Source organism: Tachyglossus aculeatus, chromosome 18, assembly GCF_015852505.1.
Source record: "Tachyglossus aculeatus isolate mTacAcu1 chromosome 18, mTacAcu1.pri, whole genome shotgun sequence".
Lineage (NCBI taxonomy): Eukaryota > Metazoa > Chordata > Mammalia > Monotremata > Tachyglossidae > Tachyglossus > Tachyglossus aculeatus.
In genome coordinates this window covers 38,111,407-38,134,436 of record NC_052083.1, presented here as the reverse complement: position 1 = coordinate 38,134,436, position 23,030 = coordinate 38,111,407, and the positions used below count along the sequence as shown (strand labels likewise).

Below are 23,030 nucleotides of genomic sequence, written 5' to 3'. Positions count from 1 at the left end.
GATCCAAGAGTAGGTGTTCTCTGCGCATGCCCAAAGGGGAAGGGACGCAAGAGGTGCTTTCTGCGCATGCTCAGAGGCCGTCCGGAGGGGACCAGAGGGGTGTTTTATGCGCATGTTCAGAGACCTCCCGGAGGGGGGAGGGACTCAAGAGGTGTTTTCTGCGCATGCTCAGAGGCCGTCCGGAGGGGACCAGAGGGGTGTTTTATGCGCATGCTCAGAGACCTCCCGGAGGGGGAGGGACTCAAGAGGTGTTTTCTGCGCATGCTCAGAGGCCGCCCGGAGGGGACCCAAGAGGTGTTTTCTGCGCATGCTCAGAGACCTCCCGGAGGGGGAGGGACTCAAGAGGTGTTTTCTGCGCATGCTCAGAGGCCTCCCGGAGGGGGAGGGACTCAAGAGGTGTTTTCTGCGCATGCTCAGAGGCCGCCCGGAGGGGAAGGGACCCAAGAGGTGTTTTCTGCGCATGCCCAGAGGCCGCCTGGCGGGGAAGGCCGCCGAGTAGGTGTTCTCTGCGCATGCCCAGAGGCCGCCCTGCGGGGAAGGCAGCCGAGTAGGTGTCCTCTGCGCATGCCCAGTCTCCCCCCCCCCGCCCCCCCACCTTTGGCGCACAATGCATGCGCGCGCAGGTGTGGCGCGCGGCAGCTGGCGGAAGAGGAAGTGGCCGGTAAGAGGGAGCGGGAGGAAGGGAGATGGGGGCGCGCGCGCTGACGTTCATTCAGTCATTCATTCATTCATTCAATCAATCAATCAATCAATCAATCGTATTTATTGAGCGCTTACTGTGTGCAGAGCACTGTACTAAGCGCTTGGGAATTCCAAGTTGGCAACATATAGAGACGGTCCCTACCCAACAATCAATCAATCAATCAATCGTATTTATTGAGCGCTTACTATGTGCAGAGCACTGTACTAAGCGCTTGGGAAGTACAAATTGGCATCACATAGAGACAGTCCCTACCCAACAGTGGGCTCACAGTCTAAAAGGGGGAGACGGAGAACAGAACCAAACATACCAACAAAATAAAATAAGTAGGATAGAAATGTACAAGTAAAATAAATAAATAAATAAATAAATAGAGTAATAAATATGTACAACCATATATACATATATACAGGTGCTGTGGGGAAGGGAAGGAGGTAAGACGGGGGGATGGACAGGGGGACGAGGGGGAGAGGAAAGAAGGGGCTCAGTCTGGGAAGGCCTCCTGGAGGAGGTGAGCTCTCAGCAGGGCCTTGAAGGGAGGAAGAGAGCTAGCTTGGCGGATGGGCAGAGGGAGGGCATTCCAGGCCCGGGGGATGATACCAAGGGGGAGACAAAACCAAACATACTAACAAAATAAAATAAATAGAATAGATATGTACGAGTACAATAAATAAACAGAGTAATAAATATGTACAAACATATATACTGGGTGCTGCACTATTCCCCTGGAGACTGCAATACAGCAATAAACAGTCCCATTGCAAGAAGTCTTCCCTAAGCCCTCCTCTCCTCCCACTCCCTTCTGCGTCGCTCTAAATAATAACGGTATTTGTTAAGTGCTTACTATGTGCCAAGCACTGGTTTAATAATAATAATAATAATGATGGCATTAAGTGCTTACTATGGGCCAAGCACTGTTCTAAGCGCAGGGCGGGTACAAGGTAATCAGGTTGCCCCACGTGGGGCCCACAGTCTTCATATATCTATATGTTGCCAACTTGTACTTACCAAGCGCTTAGTACAGTGCTCTGCACACAGTAAGCGTTCAATAAATACAATTGATTGATTGATTGACACCCCCCATTTTACAGATGAGGTAACTGAGGCACAGAGGTGTTAAGTGACGTGCCCAAGGTCACAGAAGTGGCAGGGCTGTGATTAGAACCCACGACCTCTAACTCCCAAGCCTGCGCTCTTTCCACTAAGCCACCCTGCTTCTCCCTTGCTTGCTCCTTCATTCATCCTCCCTCCCATCCCCGCAGCACAGATGTATATATCTGTAATTTATTTGTTTATATTAATGTCTGTCTCCCCCTCTAGACTGTTGAGCTCATTGTGTGAGCTCATTTTTAGACTGTGAGCCCACTGTTGGGTAGGGACTGTCTCTATATGTTGCCAACTTGGACTTCCCAAGCGCTTAGTACAGTGCTGTGCACACAGTAAGCGCTCAATAAATACGATTGATTGACTGTGGGCAAGAATGTGTCTGTTTTTATACTGTACTGTCCCAAGTGCTTAGTACAGAGCTTTGCACACAGTAAGCGCTCAATAAATACGATTGAATGAATGAACATTCCCTGCCCACAGTGAGCTTACAGTCTAGAGTGGGGGTATAGTGTCTGTCCCACAAGGGAATCACAGTCTATATATGAAGAACAGGTATTTCATCCCCAATTTACAGTTGAGGAAACTGAGGCACAGAAAACACTTTTTTATGGCATTTGTTAAGCGCTTACTACATGCCAGGCTCCATATTAAGCGCCGGGGTAAATATGAGCCAATCAGGTCGGACACAGTCCGTGTCCCACATGGGACTCTTCAGAATTAATCCCCACTTTACAGATGAGGGAACTGAGGCAGAAAAAAGTTAAGTAGCTTGTCCAAGGTCTCACAGCAGGCAAGTCTTGGAGCTGGGACTAGAACTCGGGTCCTCTCCCAGGCCCTTGCGCTTTCCACTAGGCCACACTGCTTCCAATCAATCAATCAATCGTATTTATTGAGCGCTTACTGTGTGCAGAGCACTGTACTAAGCGCTTGGGAAGTCCAAGTTGGCAACATATAGAGACGGTCCCTACCCAACAGCGGGCTCACAGTCTAGAAGGGGGAGACAGAGAACAAAACCAAACATACTAACAAAATAAAATAAATAGAATAGATATGTACAAGATAAATAAATAGAGTAATAAGTAAGATAAGACATACTTTTGTCCTATCTCCATGAGCCCCCTGCTCCAACATGGGGTGTCAGGTGAAAGAAGTCAAGACTCACATAAACCTCATTCAAGAGCAGGGAAATCTAATGCAGAAAATAGCCGGCGGCCAGGACTTCTTAAAATATATACTAGGTCACAGCCCCGTAGTTAAAGCAGCTATAGTTAGCCATTTTATAGAGACCAATTAAGCCTTGGTTTCATGCAGTTTGGTAATGAGTTCCATTGTTCTGCAACATTTGGGTAGCCTCAGTCAGCCAGGCTATATGCTAGTCACGATAATTGGATTGAATCAGTAAATCTATAGCTGGCAGATATATATGATTCTTCTGCGCTCTCCGCCGTTCCTTCTCTTTTCTAGGTCAGGAGCGTATTATGGCCTTGGCTGTCTCAGTTTGATCTGTTGCCACCATGGCTGGCGAGGCTTTTCCGAAAGCCCGTGACACCCCCTTCTCATCCGACAAGCACGCTCAGCTCATCCTGGCCCAAATCAACCGGATGAGAAATGTACAGGATTTTTGCGACGTGCGACTCCAAGTGGGAGAAGAAACATTCGGGGTCCACAGACTGGTTCTGGCTGCCAGCAGCCCCTACTTTTCAGCTCTGTTCACCGGGGGAATGAAAGAATCGTCCAAGGATGTCGTGCGGATTCTGGGAATTGAAGCGGGAATTTTCCAGATGCTTCTGGATTTCATTTACACAGGTTTACACGCTTTTATTTCCATGTGCGTTTGTCTCCCTGAGAGCGGGGAATGGGATTCCTCACAACGGCCAGAACAGCGGTCTGGTCAGTAAGCATTCTGATTCTCTTTCAGTTGTAAGGACATGGGCTGACTTTCCAACCGACTGGAAGGTTTCATCATTTCTTTCCACCAAATGTGTATGACAGAGCCGGTTTTCTAAAATACATCCTGGTTTGCGCATGTCCGGGAGGGAGGTGGAAGTTTGAGTATTTATACTGTGCTCGAATCAAGCCGGTGACAAAAATAAGGTGCTTTGCTTTCCATGCCACTCCACCTAACCCCTTATGGGGTTATATCCAGGCCATGAATTGGCCATTATAATACTTCCGAGACTTTGCTCTATTTTGAATATGGGACTCAAAGTTATTTGAAGGCCGGGATGGTGTTTTGCTACGCGAGGGGGTGGCACAACTTGTGAACTTTGAATTAGGAATGAGCGACTTGCGGTCCTGTGGAAAAAAACCACTTCACCAACGTGCTTCCCTATAAAATAATAACCAGTCCGTGGGGACATTGGAAAAATTAGATACTTTTCCAAAACCTTAGGTGGGGAAGAATTACAGATGATAGAATAGCCTAAAGCCAAGTATATGGATTCTTTTCAATTCAGGCCATGAATTGGCCATTATAATACTTCCGAGACTTTGCTCTATTTTGAATATGGGACTCAAAGTTATTTGAAAGCCGGGATGGTGTTTTGCTACAGCGAGGGGGTGGCACAACTTGTGAACTTTGAATTAGGAACGAGCGACTTGCGGTCCTGTGGAAAAAAACCACTTCACCAATGTACTTCCCAGCTTCCCTGTAAAATAATAACCAGTCCGTGGGGACATTGGAAAAATTAGATACTTTTCCAAAACCTCAGGTGGGGAAGAATTACAGACGATAAAAGATCCTAAAGCCAAGTATATGGATTCTTTTCCTCTAGACTGTAAGCTCGTTACGGGCAGGGGACAGCGCCTGCCAATTCCGTTGTATCGCAGTCTCCCTAGGGGCTAGTACAGTGTTCGTCACATAGTAATAATAATAATAATGGCATTTATTAAGCGCTTACTATGTGCAGAGCACTGTTCTAAGCGCTGGGGAATTTACAAGGTGATCAGGTTGTCCCATGTGGGGCTCACAGTCTTCATCCCCATTTTCCAGATGAGGGAACTGAGGCCCAGAGAAGTGAAGTGACTTGCCCAAAGCCACACAGCTGACGAGTGGTGGAGCCGGGATGTGAACCCGTGACCTCTGACTCCAAAGCCGGGCTTTTTCCGCCGAGCCACGCTGCTTCTCTAAGTGCTACTGAGCACTTGGTAAGTGCTCAATAAATACGGTTGATTGATGGATTTTTTTTTTCCCTAACCCACCAGGTGTGGTGGACATAGGGGTGAGCAACGTTCAGGAGCTGATAGTCGCGGCCGACATGCTCCAGCTGTCCGAAGTGGTGGACCTCTGCTGCGAGTTTCTGAAAGGGCACGTCGACCCCCTGAACTGCATCGGGATCTTCCAGTTCTGCGAGCAGATCGCCTGCCACGACCTCCTGGAATTCACCGAGAACTACATCCACGTCCACTTCCTGGAGGTTCACCGCGGGGAGGAGTTCCTGGGGCTCACCAAGGACCAGCTGGTTAAAATCTTACGGAGCGAGGAGCTCAGCATCGAGGACGAGTACCAGGTCTTCTTGGCGGCCATGCAGTGGATCCTGACGGACCTGGGGCAGAGGAGAAAGCACGTGGTGGAAGTATTGGATCCAGTCCGCTTCCCTCTGCTACCTCCGCAGAGGCTTCTAAAGTATCTAGAAGGTAACGGAGAGGAAGGCGGCGGGGCCGTCCGTACGAGGCCGACCCCGTGGCGGGTTCGAAACACTTCGCAGCGTCAGCCTGCCTTAGTGTTGCCTTGTGAATCACAGAGGAACTGCCAGAGTTTCGTCCTTCTAGACTGGGAGCCCACTGTTGGGTAGGGACTGCCTCTATACGTTGCCAACTTGTACTTCCCAAGCGCTTAGTACAGTGCTCTGCACACGGTAAGCGCTCAATAAATACGATTGATTGATTTTGCAGTTCGGACAGCTAGGCTGAAAAACGACAGGGGGGAATGGTAACAGCGTGCTGATTTAGCCTACAGATTATGGACGTCTCATATCTTTACTTCGTATGGCTTAATTTTAAAATGTGCCAACATTTATTAAAATGTTATATATTATATTATATATTATATTAAAATGTTCTAAGAGTTTAAGCCTTCAGGCAATTTGTAACTGTCAACAAGGTAATCCAAAACTTAATATCAACCAGTGGAATTTATGGAGCTCTTACTGTGTACTGAACCAGGCGCTTGGGAGAGTACGATATAGTACAGATGACACCCATCTCCTGGCCACAGGGAGCTCATTATTATCAGTATTTATTGCATGCCTCGTGCAATAAATGATGCTGATTTAGCCTACAGATTATGGCCGTCTCGTAATAATAGTAATTATGGTATTTGTTAAGCACTTACTGTGTGTCTATTCCATAAGACGTTTGCTGGGGTAACTTGGACCAGGGGTCGGTTTGGGCTCATCTCTTCTGGGAAAGAAGTTCAATGTTCTGCACACAGTAGGTGTTTTAAAAAATAGGATTGAATGAAAGGAGCGTGGTTCTTGCTCCAGAGTAGAGCCAATATATTTTATTTCTATTTAAAATTCCCAAGCAGTTTGTACAGTGCTCTGCACATGAGGCGTGCAATAAATACTGATAGTAATGAGCTTCTTGTGGCCAGGAGATGTGTGTCATCTGTACTATATCGTACCTTCCCAAGCGCCTGGTATAGTGTTCAGTACATCATCATCATCATCAATCGTATTTATTGAGCGCTTACTATGTGCAGAGCACTGTACTAAGCGCTTGGTACACAGTACACAGTAAGTACACAGTAAGAGCTCAATAAATTCCACTGATTGATATTACGTTTTGGATTACCTTGTTGACAGTTACAAATTGCCTGGAGGCTTAAACTGTTAGAACATTTTAACAGGCACATTTTGAAATTAAGCCGTATGAAGTAATGATATTTGGTGGCTACACAAACCACGCAAAATTCTATAGTAACTAAAGAAGATAGTGAAGATAATTATAGTTATTGGAAGTCAAAGCATAATTGGGATATATCAGGTTCTTTCTCTCCTAGATAGTTGTACTATTTCTTTTATTCTTTTCCCCCTAAGGCGTTTCTGATTTCAGTCTTCGGGTGGCATTGCAAACCCTGTTAAAAGAATACTGTGAAGTCTCCAAATTTCCTAAGGAGAACAAAGTCTGCAACTTTCTTCAGACATCCAAGGTTCGACCCCGCAAGAAAGCCAGAAAGTACCTGTATGCCGTAGGTGAGAATCTGTGCGTCTGAATATTTGAGTTAAAAAAGGATGAACTGACTTTCATGTCGATATCCCGGGAAAGTTGTCAAATAATGTAACGTTGCTGGGCCATTATGAATGTGTGATGTGTAAGGATTGTTGCCGTAGGTGGGAATTTGTGCATCTGAATATTTTAGTTAAAAAAGGATGAACTGAAATTTCATGTCGATATTCTAGGAAAGTTGTCAAATAATGTAACGTTGCTGGGCCATTATGAACGTGTGATGTGTAAGGATTGTCGACTCGAGGGTTGGGAGCGTGTCTACTAACTCTGTTGTACTCTCCCAAGCGCTTAGTACAAGTGCTTTGCACACACTCGGTGCTCAATAAATACCAGTGATCGATTGGTATATAACAACGTTAGCAGTTGAGTGGGCATGCTGAACTTCACAACTTGATTGCAATTTAATGTGTGTATTTTTTTCCCATTATACCAAAAAAATTAAACTTTTGCAATCTGAATTTCTGAGTCATCCCAGTATAATCACACAATTGAAAGCCTGAAAATCCTGTGCCTTAAGAGCCAGTAAAGTTGGACTTTGGGCTCCCCCCCTTCTCTTTGGTTTTGACAGGTTTGTTCCTTAGGCAAACGGCGCCCTGCCTTGAAAACTTTAGGCGCTCATTAAAACCATCATCAATCGTATTTATTGAGCGCTTACTATGTGCAGAGCACTGTACTATACATATATATTTATGTATGTATTTATATATATATCAATAAAATACAATTGATTGATTGATAGATATGGAATAAGGGCTGGTAACCAGCAGTGACCTGGGCGATCTCAACTGTTACTGTGGTTTCCAAGGAATCTTTGTCTGAAGTAACAAGGGCCTGAATGAAGAACTTATTTACGAGTCAACCTTTGAACTCCCATAATAATCATAGTAATTGTGGTATTTGTTAAGCGGTTACTCTGTACCAGCCGCTGTACTAAGCGGTAGGGTGGACACAGGCTCGGGCTCACGGTCTCGATCCCCAATTTCTAGATGAGGGAACTGAGGCCCAGAGAAGTGAAGTGACTTGCCCAAGGTCATACAGCAAGACAAGCGGCGGGGCCGTATCGTTTTCCACTCTAGTTCTCCTAGACTGTAAGCTTGTTAAGGGCAGGAAACGTGTCTGCTAATTCTGCTGTACTCTCCCAGTCGCTCAGTACAGTGCTCTGCACATAGTAAGCGCTCGATAAAAATGACTGACTGATTGTCGATAAAGCGTAGGCATCCCTCGTTTTGAAAGGCAGCATGGCACAGCAGATAGAGCCCAGGCCTGGGAGCCCTAAGGTCATGGGTTCTAATCCCACTCTGCCACTTGCCTGCTGTGTTTCCTTGGGCAAGTCGCTTTGCTTCTCTGGGCCTCCGTTGTCTCATCTGTAAAATGGGGTTTGAGACCGTGAGCCCCACGTGGGACAGGGACTGTGTCCAACTGACTTGCTTGTAGCCACCCCAGCGCTTAGTACAGTGCCTGGCACATAGTAAATGCTTAACAGCATTAAATGCTTACATATTTGTTACTCTATTTATTTTACTTGTACATATCTATTCTATTTATTTTATTTTGTTAGCATGTTTGGTTTTGTTGTCTGTCTCCCCCTTTTAGACTGTGAGCCCACTGTTGGGTAGGGACTGTCTCTAGATGTTGCTGACTTGGACTTCCCAAGCGCTTAGTACAGTGCTCTGTACACAGTAAGCGCGCAATAAATACGATTGATGATGATAACAGATACCAATCAATCATATTTATTGAGCGCTTACTGTGTGCAGAGCACTGGACTAAGCGCTTGGGGAGTACACGTCGGCAACACATAGAGACGGTCCCTACCCAACAGTGCTCACAGCCTAGAAGGGGGAGACAGCGAACAAAACCAAACATACTAACAAAATAAATAGAATAGATATGTACAAGTAAAATAAATAAAGAAATAAAGAGTAATAGATGCACCTCATTAACAAAATAGACAGAATAGTAAATAGGTGCAAGTAAAATAAATAGTGATAAATCTGTACAAACATATATACAGGCTAGAAGGGGGAGACAGGCGACAAAATAAATAGTGATAAATCTGTACAAACATATATACAGGCTAGAAGGGGGAGACAGATGACAAAACATCTGTACAAACATATATACAGGCTAGAAGGGAGAGACAGATGACAAAATAAATAGTGATAAATCTGTACAAACATATATACAGGCTAGAAGGGGGAGACAGATGACAAAACGTGAACAGGTGTCAATCGTCAGAATAAATAGAAGTAAAGCTAGATGCACCTCATTAACCAGAGTAGTAAATAGGTACAAGTAAAATAAATAGAGTAATAAATGTGTACAAATATATATATATACAGGTGCTGTGGGGAGGGGGAGAGGATAAAGGGGTTCTCCCCGCCTCAGTTTCCCCAGCACGTCTCTCGCCCGGTTATCATTTGGGGAAGCCAGTGGTTCGGACGGAGCGGTTTTTCCAGGAAACGCCGGCCCGGGACCGTATAAGGCGGGCCCTCGGCATCCGGTCCATGTCCGTGTCGGAGGGAACGCAAGCCCAGAGGGCCGGAGCATTGCCGGGTGCTGCTACGACTTTATCGGGAGATGAGGGACTGCCTAACCGTGTGTCTCTGCTTCCTTCCCTCTGGCCAGGCGGATACACGCGGTTGCAGGGCGGCCGCTGGAGTGACAGCAGAGCCCTGAGCTGCGTAGAGCGCTTCGACACTTTCAGTCAGTACTGGACCACCGTGTCCTCCCTGCACCAGGCTCGCAGCGGGCTGGGCGTGGCCGTAGTGGGAGGGATGGTCTACGCCATCGGAGGTAAAGACCCAAGACATATTAGACACCTCTAGGCTGGGGAGGGCCAAACCAGGCCTCTGGAGCAGTCGGGGCGACAAGAACGCATTTGCTTTCAGCTCTCTGCTCCGGGAATATCCTACTTTAGTCACCCCACCTTCAGCCCCAAAACACTTATGTACACATCTGTCAGTCTGTCTTCCCGTCTAGACTAAGCTCCTTGTGTGGGCAGGCAATGTGCCTACCATCTCTGTTAACCTTGTACTCTTCCAAGTGCTTAGTACAGTGCTCTGCACGCCGTAAGTCCTCGATACGTTTGTACATATTTATTACTCTATTTATTTTACTTGTACATATCTATTCTATTTATTTTATTTTGTTAGTATGTTTGCTTTTGTTCTCTGTCTCCCCCTTTTAGACTGTGAGCCCACTGTTGGGTAGGGACTGTCTCTATATGTTGCCAATTTGGACTTCCCAAGCGCTTAGTACGGTGCTCTGCACACAGTCAGCGCTCAATAAATACGATTGATGATGATGATGATGATAAATAGCACTGATTAATTGCAAACCCCCTTTGCTGGTAATCTTCCCGGTGACAGGCTCATTCATTCATTCATTCACTCATTCAGTTGTATTTTTTGAGCGCTTACTGTGTGCAGAGCACTGTACTAAGCGCTTGGGAAGTACAAGTTGGCAACATATAGAGACGGTCCCTATATCTGTTAAGCCCTTCTATGTGCCAGGCATTGTACTTAAGCGCTGGAGTGGTTACAAGCAAATCATTCATTCAATCGTATTTATTGAGCGCTTACTGTGTGCAGAGCACTGTACTAAGCGCTTGGGAAGTACAAGTCGGCAACATCTAGAGACGGTCCCTACCCAGCAGCGGGCTCACAGTCTAGAAGGGGGAGACAGATGACAAAACCAAACATATTAACAAAATAAAATAAATAGAATATAGTAATAATAATGTTGGTATTTGTTAAGCGCTTACTATGTGCCAAGCACTGTTCTAAGCGCTGGGGTAGATACAAGGTAATCAGGTTGTCCCACGTGGGGCTCACAGGCTTAATCCCCATTTTCCAGATGAGGTAACTGAGGCCCAGAGAAGTGAAGTGACTTGCCCAAAGTCACACAGCTGACAAGTGGCAGAGCCGGGATCTGAACCCCCGACCTCTGACTCCAAAGCCCGGGCTCTTACCACTGAGCCACGCTGCTATATGTACAAATAAAATAATAAATAGAGTAATAAATACGTACAAACATATATACATATATACAGGTGCTGTGGGGAGGGGAAGGAGGTAAGGCAGGGGGGACGGGGAGGGGGCTCAGCGCTTCACACGTTGAAAGTGCTTAATGAATGTCAATTCTGATCGATTATTTCTCTCTTATTGAACCAAGGGGAGAAGGATTCCATGATTTTTGACTGCACAGAGTGCTACGATCCCGTAACTAAGCAGTGGACCACGGTGGCTTCCATGAACCATCCTCGATGCGGATTAGGCGTGTGTGTGTGTTACGGCGCTATCTACGCTCTGGGTAATTGTGCTCACGGAAACCCGGCTTTTTTTTCCTTTGCAGACCCAGAAGTTGCAGCGTTTCCGTCAGTCCGCAAGATGAAACTTTTATCAGCTCTAGGTACTTCCCAAGCGCTTAGTACAGTGCTCTGCACACAGTAAGCACTCAATAAATACGATTGATGATGATGACCTCACCCGGGGACATGAGTTCAGGTCAGACGGAGCGTTTCGAGAGACCCAGGAGTAGATTTCAAGGTGTTTTAATGGAAAAAAAAAAATGCTACCCTTGATTTAGGTTGTAATTATTCTAAAATTTTCCTGTTTAAAAAAGCACAAAAGAAAGAAAAGTCTGATGTTGGGATCTCTCCCCCACTCAATATTAAATGACCGCTTCAGGGTCTGCATTTGAAAGAAGCGGTACTCCCTGGCTTACGAGCCAGTGCTTTGTCTCGTGTCTGAAACAGTTTGTAAGATTACAGTTAACATTTCCACCAGTCTCAGTACCACGTAGGATTAGAGTTAGACAAAGAGAAATTTGGGGTCTTCTCGGTGGTCCTAATTAAAGCAGCCCTGTTTGTTGTGTTTTCTTGGAGAACTGTGGGCCAGGAACACAGATAATAATAATAACAATAATAATAATGGCATTTATTAAGCGCTTGCTATGTGCAAAGCTCTGTTCTAAGCGCTGGGGAGGTTACAAGGTAATCAGGATGTCCCCCGTGGGGCTCACAGTCTTCATCCCCATTTTACAGATGAGGTGACTGAGGCCCGGAGAAGTTAAGTGACTTGCCCAAAGTCACACAGCTGACATTTGAACCCATGACCTCTGACTCCAAAGCCCGGGCTCTTTTCCATTGAGCCACGCTGCTCAGTGGATGTTTAGTACAGTGCTCTGCACACAGTAAGCGCTCAATAAATGGAACTGAATGAACTGCCAATGACTCGCAGAAACTAGTTTAATCAATCAATCAATCAATCGTATTTATTGAGCGCTTACTGTGTGCAGAGCACTGGACTAAGCGCTTGGGAAGTCCAAGCTGGCAACATATCGAGACAGTCCCTACCCAACAGCGGGCTCACAGGCTAGAAGGGGGAGACAGAGAACAAAACCAAAAATACTAACAAAATAAAATAAAATAATCCCAAGATGGCAACATATAGAGACAGTCCCTACCCAACAGTGGGCTTACAGTCTAGAAGGTGGAGACAGAGAACAAAACCAAACATACTAACAAAATAAAATAAAATAATCCCAAGATGGCAACATATAGAGACAGTCCCTACCCAACAGTGGGCTTACAGTCTAGAAGGGGGAGACAGAGAACAAATCCAAACATACTAACAAAATAAAATAAAATAATCCCAAGATGGCAACATCTAGAGACAGTCCCTACCCAACAGTGGACTCACAGTCTAGAAGGGGGAGACAGAGAACAAAACCAAACATACTAACAAAATAAAATAAAATAATCCCAAGATGGCAACATCTAGAGACAGTCCCTACCCAACAGTGGGCTCACAGTCTAGAAGGGGGAGACAGAGAACAAAACCAAACATACTAACAAAATAAAATAAAATAATCCCAAGATGGCAACATATAGAGACAGTCCCTACCCAACAGTGGGCTTACAGTCTAGAAGGGGGAGACAGAGAACAAAACCAAACATACTAACAAAATAAAATAAACCATTTGGATATCGCAGGGCTGGCTTCGTACATGTTGTGAGCGTATCCCAGTTTGGCTTCTTATTTTGTCATGCAGCCAAGTACTTGAATTAGAAGTTCCCAGAAATTAGAGATCTTTAGAAGATAAAAACGTTCCCTTTCCCTTCACAAGTTCCGCCAGCCTGAGCATCTACGTTAAAAAGAGCTTTAATTATGACGGTGTCTTCCGGATCATCTCAGATTGCATTCTGACTGATTCTTTTCAGTTTACTGGCCTCCTAAAACCCTGCTCTTCGCATTGGTTATGTCAGATAGATGGAGTCTTAAGGCGGCGTGGCCTAGTGGGTAGAGCAGGAGCTGGGTTCTAGTCCCGACTCTGCCGCCTGTCTGCTGTGACCTTGGGCAGGTCACTTAACTTACCCGTAAAATGGGGATTAAGCCTGTAAGCCCCACGTGGGACAGGGACTGCGTCCAACCTGATTAGCTTGTATTGTATCTACCCCAGCGCTTGACACATAAACGCTTAACAGACACCCTCATTATCCTTGAGTCCTTCATTTACTAGAGACAAAGGGTTTTGATGGTGTCACAGCTGATTTAAGTGACCATGGGCACATCACTTATCCCTTTTCAAGGCCCTGCTGAGAGCTCACCTCCTCCAGGAGGCCTTCCCAGACTGAGCCCCTTCCTTCCTCTCCCCCTCGTCCCCGTCTCCATCCCCCCGTCTTACCTCCTTCCCTTCCCCACAGCACCTGTATATATGTATATATGTTTGTACATATTTATTACTCTATTTATTTTACTTGTACATATCTATTCTATTTTATTTTGTTAGTATGTTTGGTTTTTTTTTTCTCTGTCTCCCCCTTTTAGACTGTAAGCCCAATGTTGGGTAGGGACTGTCTCTATATGTTGCCAATTTGTACTTCCCAAGCGCTTAGTACAGTGCTCTGCACATAGTAAGCGCTCAATAAATATGATTGATTGATTTTCTATCCAAAGTCACTTGTAACTTAGCACACGGTTTACGGAGGCCCAAGTTCATGACCCCTCAGACTATCTATGAGCCGAGCTAAAAGTCAGTGTTGGAAAGCATTTATTCCCCACTTAGGAAATTAAAGCTGAATCCCTGTTCCCTCTAAAAGTTACAAATACCGTACGTTTCCTTTCGGTGGCAGGTGGCTGGATCGGAGCGGAGATAGGGAACACTATCGAGCGGTTTGATCCCGAAGAAAACACCTGGGAAATCGTAGGCAACATGGTTGTGCCTCGTTACTATTTTGGGTGTTGTGAGATGCAAGGTACGTATCTCCTCTCCCCACCTTCTCATCAGGCTGTGAGCCCACGGTTGGGTAGGGACCGTCTCTATATGTTGCCAACTTGTACTTCCCAAGCGCTTAGTACAGTGCTCTGCACACAGTAAGCGCTCAATAAATACGATTGTTGATGATGATGATGATGATGGTCTATCATATTTCCATACACCCCAGCGCTTAGCCCAGTCGTTGACACAGAAGTGCTTAATAAATTCATTCATTATTATTACTTCCCCATGCATTTTTAACCAGCAAACGTGATCCCAAAATGGGTTCTCGTTGCTGTAGCTTATTTGAATTTTTTTAATCCATCTTTTTCAAAAGTTTTTAGGAGTCCTTGTTTTTTTCCCCTCTTGATTTTTCTCTTTTCTCATAATTATTATAACGTCACTGTGGGCAGGGAATGTGTCTGTTAGTGTTATACTGTACTCTTCCAAGCGCCTACTACAGTGCTTTGCACACAGTAAGTGCTCAATAAATGACTGCACGAGTGAATCGGTGAATGAATAAAGGTGGTTTCAACCTGTGTGCTTTCTCTATCGCCTAAAGAATTACATCTGAAGTGAGGAATTTAAAAGGAGCAGTGAGGTTGGCTAAAAAGAAAAGGCACTTGAAGTAACAACCAAGATTGTCTTTCTCTCCATCATGCAGTCTCATAATCCTACGTTAATTTTCTTCTTGCCGCTGTAAATAAGATGTGAATCAAAACAATACTCCTCTCAGCCTTTGTTTCTTGTGATGGATATGATTTTCCCTATTGGATACCGTTCCTTTGTGAGTTAACAGAATGCAATTACTCTGTGGCGGATGCTTTGAAAAAGGATGTTGACTCTGCGTGCTTTACAGGCTATACTGTATTTTAGTATTCATTCCATCGTATTTATCGAGCACTTACTGTGTGCAGAGCACTGTACTAAGCGCTTGGGAAAGTACAATAAAACAATAAAAAGTGACATTCCCTGCCCTGAATAGTTCCCACTCTGTATCCCTAAGAGGTACCAAGAATTGAACATTTTTCACTTCTGTAACAGAAATGGGACTGGCATTGAGCCCCCCTGTCGGTTTACAAATGACAGTTTTTGTTTCAGTATTTTGTAGAAGTGATTATAATAACAATAATAATAATAATTGTGGTACTTCTTAAGTGCTTACTATGTGCCAAGCACTGTACTAAGCTGTGGTGTAGATAAGTAGGGGCTCACAATCTAAGTAGGAGGGAGAACGGGTATTGAACCTCCATTTCCTCCCTTGGCTTCTTGTCCTTTCTGTGCTTCACATATGCCTTCCAACAGATCACCTGTAACTTCTTTATAATAATGTCTGTCTCCTTCTCTGGACTGGAAGCTCGTTGTGAGCAGGGAATGTGTTTATTGTTGTACTACCCCAAGCACGCAAAAGAATGCTCTGCACACATTAAGTGCTCAGAAAATAGGATCGACTGATTTTACAGATGAGGAAACGGAGAAGTTAAATGACTTAATAATAATAATAATAATAATAATAATAATAATAAATAATGGATGAGGAAACAGAGAAGCTAAATAACTTAATAATAATAATAATAATCATGGCATTTATTAAGCGCTTACTATGTGCAAAGCATTGTTCTAAGCGCTGGGGAGATAACAAGGTGATCAGGTTGTCCCTCGAGGGGCTCACAGTCTTCATCCCCATTTTCCAGATGAGGGAACTGAGGCCCAGAGAAGTGAAGTGACTTGCCCAAAGTCACATAGCTGACAGTCGGCGGAGCCGGGATTTGAACCCATGACCTCTGACTCCAAAGCCCGGGCTCTTTCCACTGAGCCACACTGCTTCTCTAGTGACTTACCCTAGGTCACACGGCAGGCAAGCGGCGGAGCCGGAATCGGAACCCAGGTCCCCCTGCCTACTGACGGCCTTTCATTCAAATCACTTGATTTCTCCCCAACCCAGAGCGTATTCACCCAACCGTATTTACCGTGTGCTTACTGAGTGCAGAGCACCGTACTGCTTCGGAGCTAAACAGTCACATTCCCTGCCCGCAACGAGTTTCCAGTCCAGAGGAGAAAGGCTTCGCGCCTTGATTCCCACAGCGCCCGAGGGAGAAACACACACACAAAAAAATCTCCTGTCTCTCCAGGTTTAATTTACGTGATCGGGGGCATCAGCAACGAAGGAGCAGAGCTGCGATCCGCCGAAGTTTACGACCCCCTCTCCAAACGCTGGTCTGCTCTTCCCCCCATGGGGACGAGGCGGGCCTACCTCGGGGTGGTCGCCCTCAATGACTGCATCTACTCCATCGGAGGGTGGAACGAGACCCAAGACACGCTCCGCACAGTGGAAAAATACTCCTTCGAGGAGGTATAAGATGGTAACCCACGCGGAGCCATCTGTTTGGCTCATTGCTTTTTTTTTACTCTATTTGTACATATCTATTCTATTTATTTTATTTTGTTAGCATGTTTGGTTTTGTTCTCTGTCTCCCCCTCCTAGACTGTGAGCCCACTGTTGGGTAGGGACTGTCTCTATATGTTGCCAACTTGGACTTCCCAAGCGCTTAGTACAGTGCTCTGCGCACAGTAAGCGCTCAATAAATACGATTGATGATGAGGATTGCTTGTCACGCACATTGGACCCGCTGAACCCTTCGGCTGGCTTCACGTAGTGTTGACGCGGATAGGCAGAGCGGCGTGGCCTAATGGGTAGAGCCCGGGCCTGAGCGTCGGGACTTGGGTTCTAATCCCAGCTCTGCCTCCTGTGTGTTGTGTGACTGCGGGCAAGTCCCTTCGCTTTTCTAAGCCCCAGTTCCCTCATCTGTAAAAAGAGGATTAAGGCCAGGAGCCCCATGCGGGGCATGGACGGCGACCAATCTGACTAGCTGTCTCTGGCACAAAGTCAGCGTTTAATAAATGCTATTTATTTTAAAGCTGAGAAGTGAAGAAGCAGTTTTCCCCTAAACATTTATCTGCTTTGCCCTTTCCCCATTTCAAGAGTGCTAACTCCACTCCTGCCTCCCAAACAGTAATAATAGTGGTACGTTATTACGTTATTATTATTATTACATTACAAATAACAATAATAGCGGAGAAGCAGCGTGGCTCAGTGGAAAGAGCCCGGGCTTTGGAGTCAGAGGTCATGGGTTCAACTCCCGGCTCTGCCAACTGTCAGCTGTGTGACTTTGGGCGAGTCACTTCACTTCTCTGGGCCTCCGTTCCCTCTTCTGTAAAATGGGGATTAAAACTGTGAGCCCCCCGTGGGACAACCTGATCACCTTGTAACCTTCCCAGTGCTTAGAACAGTGCTTTGCACATAGTAAGCGCTTAACAAATACCATTAATATATTATACATGTTTTGTTTTGTTGTCTGTCTCCCCCTTCTAGACTGTGAGCCTGTTGTTGGGTAGGGACCGGCTCTCTCCGTTGCCAACTTGTACTTCCCAAGTGCTTCGTACAGTGCTCTGCTCACAGTAAGCGCTCAAGAAATGATTGAATGAACGAATGAATGGTATTTGCTAAGCGCTTACTATGTGCCAAGCACTGTTCTAAGCGCTGGGGGGGATACGGGGTAATCGGGTTGTCCCATGTGGGGCTCACGGTCTTAGTCCCCATTTAACAGATGAGGTAACTGAGGCACAGAGAAGTTAAGTGACTTGCCCAAAGTCACACAGCTGGTAAGTGACAGCTTACCAAATCCCTGCTGCTTCCCCACCTCTATGTGCCAAGCACTGGGGGAGATACAGGGTAATCAGGTTGTCCCACGGGGGGCTCACGGTCTTAATCCCCATTTTACAGATGAGGTAACTGAGGCATAGAGAAGTGAAGTGACTTGCCCAAAGTCACACAGCTGACAAGTGGCGGAGCCGGGATTTGAACCGACAACCTCTGACTCCAAAGCCCATGCTCTTTCCACTGAGCCATGCTGCTCTAATTGCTGTGTGACCTTGGACAAGTCACTTCACTTCCTCTGTGCCTGTTACATCATCTGTAAAACATGGACTAATACTGTGAGCCCCATATGGGACAAGGACTATGTCCAATCTTGATAATAATGATAGCATTTATTAAGCGCTTACTATGTGCAAAGCACTGTTCTAAGCACTGGGGAGGTTACAAGGTGATCAGGTTGTCCCACGGGGGGGCTCACAGTCTTATTCCCATTTGAGGCCCAGAGAAGTTAAGTGACTTGCCCAAAGTCACACAGCTGGCAAATCGTGGAGCTGGGATTTGAACCCACGACCTCTGACTCCAAAGTCCGTGCTCTTTCCACTGAGCCACGCTGCTTCCAGCAGTGATTAGCTTGTATCTACCCCAGCGCTTAATACAGTGTCTGGAACACAGTAAGCCCGTAACAAATACCACAATTATAATCAGAAGTGGCATCGCTTAGACTGCCCTGTTCAATTGCTCCCCCTCTGTAGATGGGTAAGCTTGTTGTGGGCAGGGATGTGTCTTTTTACTGCTGTATTGTACGTTCCCAAGAGCTCAGTACAGTGCTCCGCACACACAATAAGCCCGACTGGTGTGAATAAAGGGAGCAAATCCCCCTTGTAGACTGTGAGCCCACTACTGGGTAGGGACTGTCTCTATATGTTGCCAAATTGTACTTCCCAAGCGCTTAGTACAGTGCTCTGCACACAGTAAGCGCTCAATAAATACGATTGATGATGACTGAATGACTATTTCCAATCGCCCTAATGTGACGGTGTCTCTCCGTTGGTCCCCCTAGGAAAAATGGGTTGAGGTGGCTTCGCTGAAGGTACCAAGAGCAGGGGCGTGCGCCGTGGCCGTCAACGGGCTGCTTTACGTTTCCGGAGGGCGAGCTTCCAGCCACGATTTCCTGGCTCCGGTGACCCTGGACTCGGTGGAAGTTTACAACCCTCATTCCGACACGTGGACTGAAATCGGCAACATGATCACCAGCCGCTGCGAGGGAGGCGTGGCTGTCCTGTGAAACGAACGGCGGACCGGGAGAGAAATCTGGACGGAGGGGGAATCTGGCCTTCTGCGGGCGAAAATAGAGATTTTTTTGTTGTAGCTAGCGCTTGCTGTGCCATTGAATTTCCCAGGCACTCGGTGGAGAAGCGTCTTAAAACCGTTTGCTGTGGGTTCCCCTCCCGCCTCGAGTGTTCCTATTTGAACGGAGAGGGGTGGGGAAAATTCCCAGCATGGGCCACGGATTGACTGCTGAGGGCCTCGTCTAAAAGTCAGTGTTTACCAGATGAGCTCTTCCCTCTTCAACTTTCTATCCTCAGGAAGGCAACAAGGAAACAGTAAGGATTTTAAAAATGCAAACTCTTCCGCGGAGGAGCGTTTATTCAAAGTCTCTAGCTCCAAGTTTCTTTTTGGCTTTTTCCTTATCATCATCATCATCAATCGTATTTATTGAGCGCTTACTATGTGCACAGCACTGTACTAAGCGCTTGGGAAGTACAAATTAGCGCTTGGGAAGTACAAATTATGCCTTCTTTTCCCCCTCAAAAGAAACTTGCTCGGTGGGGAACTAAAAGAACAGACTGGAACTTCACCGTATCCCGTTTGTGAGCATCCTAGCTGGTACGCGTCGTTCAAGCCAAACAAGGCAAGGGAAGATAACCGTGGTTTTGTTAAGCACTTACTACATGCCTAGCACTGTACTGAACACTGGGGCAGATCAAGATCATCAGATTCCAAATGGGGCTCACGGTCAAAGTAGAAGGGAGCAGAGGTGTTGATTCCCCATTTCGCAGATAAGGGAACTGAGGCACAGAGAAGTGAAGTCACTGGCCCAAGGTCACACAGCAAATACGCGGGGGAGCTGATTTTGGAACCCAGGTCCCCCGACTCCCAGCATTTAAACTGCTGAGGGAGCAATCGATTTTTTAAAAATCCTTAATATTTCCTTGTTGCCTTAACTGAGCATCTGGTAAATGTTGATTTTTTTTTTTAGTCAAGGCCCTCATCAATCAATCAGTGCTGTTTACTGAGTGCTTACTACGTGCAGCGCATTGTCTTGGGCGCCCCGGAGAGTATAATGCAACAGATTTAGACCTGGTCCTTGCCCATAACAAACTCTCTTCCCAAATGTCATTTTCCTATTAAGGAAAAACTTAAGGGCTGCTGTTTGTTCAAGATTGTTCCATTGTTCAGGCAGAAAGTCAACAGCCTCTTAAGTTCGCCCAAACCTTCAGTCTGCATCGGGTCCTGTGAAATGGACGTCCCTGAGCCCTCCTTTGGGTAGGGACCGTCTCTCTATGTTGCCAACTTGCACTTCCCAAGCGCTTAGTACAGTGCTCTGCACACAGTAAGCGCTCAATAAATACGATTGAATGAACGAATGAACTAGAATAGTGTTGTCAGAGAGCTGTGCATCTGGAACATTGGAACAAAAGATGGCAATGATACAGTGGCCGACATGTGAATCTAGAAGTCACACAGGAGACTGTGTGAGAAGCAGCGTGGCCCAGTGGATAGAGCACTGGCCCAGGAGTCAGAAGGACCTGGGTTCTAATCCAAGCTCCGCCACTTGTCTGCCGTGTGACCTTGGGCATTCTCTGTGCCTCAGTTACCTCCTCTGTAAATGGGGATTAAGACCCTAAACCCCCTGTGGGACTGGGTCCCACCAGCTTAGCTTGTTTCTACCCCAGCGCTTAGTATTGTGCCTGGCACATAGTAAGCGCTTAAGAAAGACCCTAAAAAAAAGTCCATCGTCATCATCATCATCAATCGTATTTATTGAGCGCTTAGTGTGTGCAGAGCACTGTACTAAGCGCTTGGGAAGTACAAATTGGCATCATCGTGAAACTTGGTGGAATGCTTGGATAAAGTTACAAGTCTCGAAAACCTTTCTGTGTCCAAAGGGCAGAGACACCGACCCCAGTGTCCTACACCAACTTCAACCCAGCACTCCTGCCTGTTCCAGGGAATACGGTTGTTATCGGCATTGACTGAGCGCTTACTATGTGCTCAGCGGTGGGCTAGCGACCAGACTAGAGGCAGAAATAAACTGACAGGACAGTTCTTGACAGGATTTACAGTCTAAGAAACTGCAGGTTGCACTCCTGCCTGTTCCAGGGAATACGGTTGTTATCGGCATTGACTGAGCGCTTACTATGTGCTCAGCGGTGGGCTAGCGACCGGACTCGAGGCAGAAATAACTGTACAGTTCTTGACAGGATTTACAGTCTAAGAAACTACAGGTTGCACTCCTGCCTGTTCCACGGAATACAGTTGTTATCGGCACTGACTGAGCGCTTACTATGTGCTCAGCGGTGGGCTAGAGTCCGGACTCGAGGCAGAAATAAGTGACAGGACAGTTCTTGACAGGATTTACAGTCTAAGAAACTACAGGTTGCACTCCTGCCTGTTCCAGGGAATACAGTTGTTATCGGCATTGACTAAGCGCTTACTATGTGCTCAGCAGTGGGCTAGTGACCGGATTAGAGGCAGAAATAACTGCACAGTTCTTGACAGGATTTACAGTCTAAGAAACTACAGATTGCACTCCTGCCTGTTCCAGGGAATACAGTTGTTATCGGCATTGACTAAATGCTTATTATGTGCTCAGCGGTGGGCTAGCGACCGGACTAGGGGCAGAAATAACTGCACAGTTCTTGACAGGATTTACAGCCTAAGAAACTAGATTGCACTCCTGCCTGTTCCACGGAATACAACTGTCGGCATTGACTAAGCGCTTACTATGTGCTCAGCGATGGGCTTGCGACCGGACTAGAGGCAGAAATAACTGACAGGACAGTTCCTGACAGGATTTACAGGCTAAGAAACTACAGGTTGCACTCCTGCCTGTTCCAAGGAATACAGTTGTTATCAGCATTGACTAAGCGCTTACTATGTGCTCAGCGGTGGGCTAGCGACCAGACTAGAGGCAGAAATAACTGACAGGACAGTTCTTGACAGGATTTACAGTCTAAGAAACTACAGGTTGCACTCCTGCCTGTTCCAGGGAATACAGTTGTTATCGGCATTGACTAAGCACTTACTATGTGCTCAGCGGTGGGCTAGCGACCAGACTACAGGCAGAAATAACTGACAGGACAGTTCTTGACAGGATTTACAGTCTAAGAAACTACAGGTTGCACTCCTGCCTGTTCCAGGGAATACAGTTGTTATCGGCATTGACTAAGCAAGCGCTTACTATGGGCTAGTGACCGGACTAGGGGCAGAAATAACTGACAGGACAGTTCTTGACAGGATTTACAGTCTAAGAAACTACAGGTTGCACTCCTGCCTGTTATAGGGAATACAGTTGTTATCTGCATTGACTAAGCAAGCGCTTACTATGGGCTAGTGACCGGACTAGAGGCAGAAATAAATGACAGGACAGTTCTTGACAGGATTTACAGTCTAAGAAACTAGATTGCACTCCTGCCTGTTCCACGGAATACAATTATCGGCAATGACTATATGCTTATTATGTGCTCAGCGGTGGGCTAGCGACCGGCCTAGAGGCAGAAATAACTGACAGGACAGTTCTTGACAGGATTTACAGTCTAAGAAACTACAGGTTGCACTCCTGCCTGTTCCAGGGAATACAGCTGTTATCGGCATTGACTAAGTGCTTACTACATGTGCTCAGCAGTGGGCTAGTGACTGGACTAGAGGCAGAAATAACTGCACAGTTCTTGACAGGATTTACAGGCTAAGAAACTACAGGTTGCACTCCTGCCTGTTCCAGGGAATACAGCTGTTATCGGCATTGACTAAGTGCTTACTACATGTGCTCAGCAGTGGGCTAGCGACCGG

At 46.2% G+C, this 23,030-nt stretch overlaps 1 protein-coding gene across 2 annotated transcripts; it reads left to right on the top strand.

The window, feature by feature from the left end:
* Window positions 1-636: 636 nt before the first annotated feature.
* On the top strand, window positions 637-19,325 carry LOC119940430 (intracisternal A particle-promoted polypeptide). 2 transcript variants are annotated; one of them, XM_038760689.1, is made up of 9 exons: window positions 637-661; window positions 3,272-3,613; window positions 5,012-5,443; window positions 6,847-7,002; window positions 9,665-9,832; window positions 11,213-11,350; window positions 14,175-14,297; window positions 16,432-16,652; window positions 19,018-19,325. In XM_038760689.1, the coding sequence occupies exons 2-9, from the start codon at window positions 3,322-3,324 to the stop codon at window positions 19,240-19,242; spliced, it is 1,755 nt and encodes a 584-aa protein (XP_038616617.1). In that variant the 5' UTR covers window positions 637-661; window positions 3,272-3,321; the 3' UTR covers window positions 19,243-19,325. The 2 variants fall into 2 exon arrangements, with proteins under 2 accessions (XP_038616617.1, XP_038616618.1); XM_038760690.1 differs by lacking the exons at window positions 637-661; window positions 3,272-3,613 and adding an exon at window positions 3,707-3,901.
* Window positions 19,326-23,030: the final 3,705 nt, after the last annotated feature.